At 66.3% G+C, this 6,000-nt stretch overlaps 1 protein-coding gene across 2 annotated transcripts in view; it reads right to left on the bottom strand.

Moving 5' to 3' along the window:
* Positions 1-5,780, bottom strand: part of SDK2 (sidekick cell adhesion molecule 2) — a 51,292-nt gene extending 45,512 nt beyond the window's left edge. For both annotated transcript variants that reach the window (XM_013299209.3, XM_027786940.2), the window contains exon 1: positions 5,021-5,780. In XM_013299209.3, coding sequence (XP_013154663.2) covers positions 5,021-5,099 — 79 coding nt within the window. In that variant the 5' untranslated portion in view covers positions 5,100-5,780. The remainder of the gene's footprint in view (positions 1-5,020) is intronic.
* Positions 5,781-6,000: the final 220 nt, after the last annotated feature.

The following is a 6,000-nucleotide window of genomic DNA, read 5'->3' on the forward strand; positions in this document are numbered from 1 at the left end:
TCCTACATGAGGCCGAGAGCCCCCGCGCCCCAAGTCTCCATTGCTGGGGGGGAGGTGGGGTGTGGCGACGGGGGGGCACAGCCACCCCATCGGAACGGGGAGACAAAGGGGGCCGGGGACCAGCTGCAGCCCGGGAATGTCCCCTGCCCTCGGCCCCGTTCCCAGGGATCAGGTTACCCAGTTCCCAGGCAACCCGAGCCCGGCACGGCTTTCCAGGCACCGGCATTCCTGCACCCCGCGGGGCTGGGGGCAAGGGGAGGGGGCCGCCGAGGGGGCCGCCGCCTTCCACGGGTGCAGACTGGGGAGAAGGTGAAACATCGCTAGGAGCGAGGTGCAGGTTGCACCCCCAAAGCGTGACTGGAAGTAGAGGGGTGCACCCCCAAAGCATCACCAGTAGCAGGGGGATGCACCCCCAAAGCATCGCTGGGAGCAGGATGAGGGACACACCCTGACAGCCGGTCCCCAGCCCCATGGACATGGTGCTCAGGGCAGTGCCCATGCAGGCAGCATTGCTGGCGTGCCCATGGCGTGAGGGATGCCATGCAGGGCCGGCAAGGCAGGGAGCTGCTGCCAGCACATTCCTGCCTGCTGGCAGGATGAAGGGTGGCAGGAACACACCCCCTGGATCCATCTCCACGGATGGCCCTGGGGAATGCAGAGGGTAAACCCCAAAACAGAGCAGCAGCCACAAGGATGCAGGAGGTCCCCAGCATCATCACTGCACCTCCAGCAGCTCTGAGTGACCCTGGCCCTGTGCCCTCTCCAGCAGCCCCAAGCAACGCCCCCCCGCACAGGAGGAGAAGCTCCCAGGACACCCCTTTGGCTCCCAGCACCCATCACTCTGAGACATCCTGGCCCCACAGGGATGCTGAATACCCACAGGCGCTTTGGAAGACCAAGGCCTGGTGCCAGGCAGCACCAGCAGAGCATCACAGCCACCGGCCCCTCTGCACCACCCTGTGCACCAGCCCTGGCACAACCCCGGGCACTGCGAGGGCTCAGATCACCCTTCATTAGCACGATCACATCACCACTGACAGCAGCATATTTATTACTGGCCTGACACTGACCATTTTTCACCCAGTGACACGCGACGTACTAACAATCTTGGGAGGTAACAAGGACTTGGAGGTGATAGCACCCGCTGCTTACCCACCCCAGCTAGGACCCAACACCCCAAGGGTTTTGCTCCCACACAGCTCTGCACTCCAGGCTGAGAAGAGCCTTATTCACCCCAGACAACAGCCTCTGCTGCTGCAAAACATCAGTGCACCCCAGCCAGTTTGTGTAGGGCCTACAGTAATGCATGCTGTGGCTGGAGCTTGTCCCCAGGCACGAACCAGCCACATGAGGGATCAGCTCCAGGCACAGCTGGGGACAAGGGCATAGTTTGTCAAGACCCATGAAAACAAACGCAGGGTCACCCCCCATCACACCGCCCTGCCAGCATCCCGTGAGCCAGCCTCCCTACTCCCAGGTTTAATTATCAGCGTTTTCCCAGGTTCACCAGCAATCTGCATCTGCCTGCATCCCTCCTTCCCTCTCTCCTCCAGCTCCCTCATTTGCGCCCACTGAGCGGCAACGCCACCGCAGCCTAATCCCCATCACTAAGGGACAAGCAGCACTCGACACAGCCACCCTGGCCCCTGGCTGGCACCGGGGCAGGGGCCGCTCAGCCACCCCCAGCTACCCCAGCCCACCAATGTGTGCCCAGCCAAGCTGGCAGCTCCAGCCCCGCTGGGCAGCAGAGGTGGGTATGAGCCCACAGCCACCCTCCTTGCTGCCGGCAGCCCTCATCCTCCTGCTCTCCCCCAGGGCGCTGGCTCCCAGCCCGCGGGCGTGGTGGCACACCTCAGTGCTGCTGTGGCTCGGAGCAGTGGCACCCCAAACCTCCGGGGACCAGCCAGGGCACCAAGCACAGTGGTGACACAGGCTGCCTGGGATTGGACCGTATCCCCCTCCCCTTACACTTATCAGGTCATCAAAATTTCATTGCTGTGCGTGGTGGTCACTAATGGCTTCCAAAGCAGCATCAAATTTTAATCTTCCCTTCCCCTCCCCTAAAAGCCACTTTCTCTCCCGAGCTGGAGCTTTGCACAAGGCCACCAGCTAACATGCTGGCTGTGCTCACAGAGACAATGGAGCCAGGGCAGGAGACACCCACGCTTGGCCATCCCTCCCCTGCTGCCGCCATCACCCATCACAGAAGTCCAGGCGTGAGCCTGCCACCCGCATCACGTCCCCAGGCAGGAGCAGGGTCTTGCCCCCATCCTACTCAGCCCCACAGGGCTCCATGCACCCAGATGTGACCAGGCACCACGCGTGGGTGCCAGAAGATGCCGACACTCCCCCACACCAGCCTCTAATAAGCCTCTTTGGTGGAAGCTGCCCATCTCAGGCCCCTGCCCCAAATCCCGTCTGGAACCTTAAGCCTCCCAAATCCCTCCTGGGACTGGGCGCAGCCTCCTCAATCCCATTAGAGGTACTGTGCCAGCGAGGAGGGTCCCAAGCTGTGCCCCCAGCCCTGGGGAGGGTGTGGAAGTGAGCCGCATCCCTGGGGGTCACAATCTACAAAAGAGGTAGGGGGGCTGTGACCCCCCAGCCAGCTAGCCCCCCCCCTCCCAGCTCTTGGGGGGGCCTTTATTGTCTTGTTAATCAGCTGAAGGCACCTTTGCTGCAGGCATGGGCTGGCTGGGGCAGGGCTGGCAGCAACGGGCTGCCCTTGCTCCCCCTGACCATGGCACAGCCCCCCCAGCCATGGCACCGGCACTCAGCCCCGGCACAGGTCGCACTGCGACACAGCTCCCGCCTGGGCGGTGCTGACTGATTAGCCTTCCACCCAGCACCGCATTTGGCTCTGGGTAATTAGCGCGAGGCCCCTAATCAATAAGTTATTTTTTGCCGAGGGGTAATTAATAACTACACAGCACAGACGGGCTGTAATTAAACTTCCATCCCCTCTCTCCCCGGCAGCGAGGGGCCTTTGTTTTACCAACAGCAGGTATTAAAGTGTTTCATCCTGCGCCTGGGGAGCCCCCGCGCCCTGGCCAGGGAGGTCTCACGCCGTCCCCTCCTCCTTCCCTTCTCTATTGATCCCATTTTCCTCGGCCGCCTGAATCAATAGCAGCGGCACAAAGCACTGCCTGCCTCCAGCTCCGCTGCCAGCCCTGCAGGGATGCCCACGCGGGGCTGCCCTGCCTGCCCCACTGCGCGGGGCTGAGCTGGAGGCCAAACTGGGCACCCTGCCGGCACACCAGCCCCTTCCCCAGCTCCCTCACCCCAGCGCCCAACCCACCCCAATGGGCTGCAGCAGTGAGCAGCAGCAGCCCCCACACGCACCGGGCATCGCAGCCAGGGAGGTGACCCTGCCAGCGCGTCCCCAGTGCCATCCGCGGCAGGGGCGATGGGCACGTGCCAGGCTTCGGCAATGCTCCCCCTGCCGTGACTCTGTCTCGGGCAGCCACCGCTGGCGCACGCCCGTGGTTGCTGCTGCCATGCAGTGCCGGGCCCGGGCACCGAGCAATGTCATACCGCCCGCGGGGACGTGACACACACCGCAGGGAGCCAAAGCCATAAAGCTTGGCTCCTGCACCGAGAGGGGGGCAAAGCCCCTTCCCCACCCCTCGCAAGGGCTGAAGCACAACACAGCCCTATGTCTTCCACCCCACGGCAAGACCCCAGAGCCTCATGGACAAATGGAAGATCGGGTCACACCAGGAACCCGTCCCGCAGGCGGGGAACAAACAGACCACAGGAGACCCGCCAAGCCGGAGACGCCAGCCAGGAGAAGAGAAACTCGGCAAGGGAGTGAATCAATCAAAGAGACCTTCACAGCTCCCCACACAGGGCCTGCCTGGATAATATACTGCCGCTTTAGATGTTATGTTCTGAACTTAATTACTGAGAAATTATAGCAGTGCTGGGGGAGGCTCAGGGGGAGCGGGAGGACAGGAGCACACACTCTGGCTCCACTTGCTGCTGCAAACAAGGGCAAGAAATGTCTCAGGCAAGGACCCCCAGCGCTACACCCCACTGTGCCCCCCATGTTTCATAACCTGGATCTGCTCGGTCCAAGCAGCAGGGACGGATGTGGCTGTGCTGCAACCCTACCAGCTGGGCGCCTCCTCTGCAGCCCCACGGGGAGCCTCACCACTGGGGAGGGGATGGGATCCTGCCCCCCCCCCCCCCCAGCATCTCTGAACCCCAGTTGCACCTCAAAGGGCCACAAACTGTTTCTACATCCCACTCCGGCAGCGGAGCAGCCAAAACCAGATTGTGCTGTGCCAGAGCTCCTGGGGCAAGGGGCTCATCCTTCCCCAGCAAAACTGCCTCACCCCAAGGGTGGGCTGGGGGCACAGGGAGCCCCCTGGGCACCCAGAGGGGCTCAGGGCTAAGCAACCCCCCTCCAGCCCCAGCCCCCCACCCGGTCTGACCAGCCAGCTGGAGGTCAATGGGACCAACACCAGGGCAAGAGCTGCTCACAGGGAGCTCCCCAAACTTGCACCCCAGGTCTTGTGGTGTAATGGGGGTCCCCCAGGAGGGGGTGAAATGGTGCCCTCACCCCTGCTGTCTCCAGGGAGACGCTCAACCTCTCGAAAGTGGTCCAGGGCAGTCTCTACCCCGCGCTCAGAGCAACTTTCCCCCCCCCCAGCCCCAGCCTTGGGGCAAGTTCCAGGGCAGGGGGAAGGAGGCAGAGCACGGCCGGGCTGTTTGCCCCTACCGAGCTCTCCCGGGTGCTGTGCTCGGCACCGGCGGGCTCCGGGCCCCAGCTCCGGGGGAGCTTCTCCAGCATCATCGATTCTGTGCCCCCCCACCCTCCCCGGCAATAGCTCCAGGGCCGCCTCGGTCGCCGTCCCCCCGGCGGGCAGAAAGATTCCCCGGCGCGGGAGGGTGGGGGCCCGGCTGAGGGGAGCAGCGCTGGGACACCCCCACCCACCCCCAACCCTCCGCGGTCCATCTCCAGCATCCGAATTGGAGCTGGAGGGCGTCGTGTCCCGGCCCCCACCCAGCATCCCCTTACCTTGGGCGCCGGCTCCCGGGGGGCCGGGCATGGCGAGCACCGCGAAGCACAGCAGCCCCCAGCTCCGCAGCCGGGCCATGGCTCCGCCGAGACGGGGTGCGGGGGGCCAACTTCCCCGACTCTATAATCCGGGCGGCTGCGGCACCGGTCCCCGCTGCCGGCCGGGCACCGCGGCGTCCTCCGGGCTCCGGCGCAGGGACCCCCGCAGCAGCGCTGCTCAGAGGGAGGTGGAGACGGCGGGGTCAAAGGCTCCTGGTGGGGCTGGGGGGCGTCCGCGGGCAGCTCCCCACCACGTGCAACTTCCCCGGGGACGTGCGGAGCCGGGACCCCCAAATCCGGAGCGGGGCTGGCAGCCGGGCTCCTCCCCGGGCGTTGCGCCCCGCGTCAGGGAGGGGGACGGGAAGCGCAGGGCTGCGCGCTGGCCCTGGGGGGGGGCACCATGGGGGCCGCTCCCGCAGCCGCCCAAAAGTTTGGGGGCCGGGGGCCTGGGGCGGCAGGCGGCCCCTCCCCAGCGCTCAGCTCCTGCCTAGGGACATCACCGGCGCCGGGGCTCTCTTCCTCCCCCTTGCCTCCTTGCTGCGCCCCGGCACCCGCGGGGGAACGGAGAAAGTGCGGCGGCGGCGGGCAGCGGCGCGGGGTCCCGCTCGGAGCCGCCGGCCGTGCTCGGCGGGCGGGCTGGCGGCGCCGCGCCGTCCCCTCTCGGCGCTCCGGCCGGCTGCCTGCTCCTCCTGCGCGGCGCGGCGGCAGTGTGAGCCGCGGCGGCGGGGCTCGGCGGAGCCGGGGGCAGCCCGAGCCGGGGAGGCGGGGAGACGGCGCGGCTCCGAGCGCTACCCAGCGGCCGCGGCCGGGCGCGCAGGGTGCCGCGGGGGGAGCGGGCGCGTCCCCCCGGCCGCCCTCGGTTCGTGCGGAGCGGGCGGCGCGTACCGCCGTACCCCCGGCTGTGGGAGCAGCAGCCTCTCCCCTCTGCAGCTTCCCCCTCC

The sequence above is a fragment of the Falco peregrinus genome, chromosome 2, assembly GCF_023634155.1.
Source record: "Falco peregrinus isolate bFalPer1 chromosome 2, bFalPer1.pri, whole genome shotgun sequence".
Lineage (NCBI taxonomy): Eukaryota > Metazoa > Chordata > Aves > Falconiformes > Falconidae > Falco > Falco peregrinus.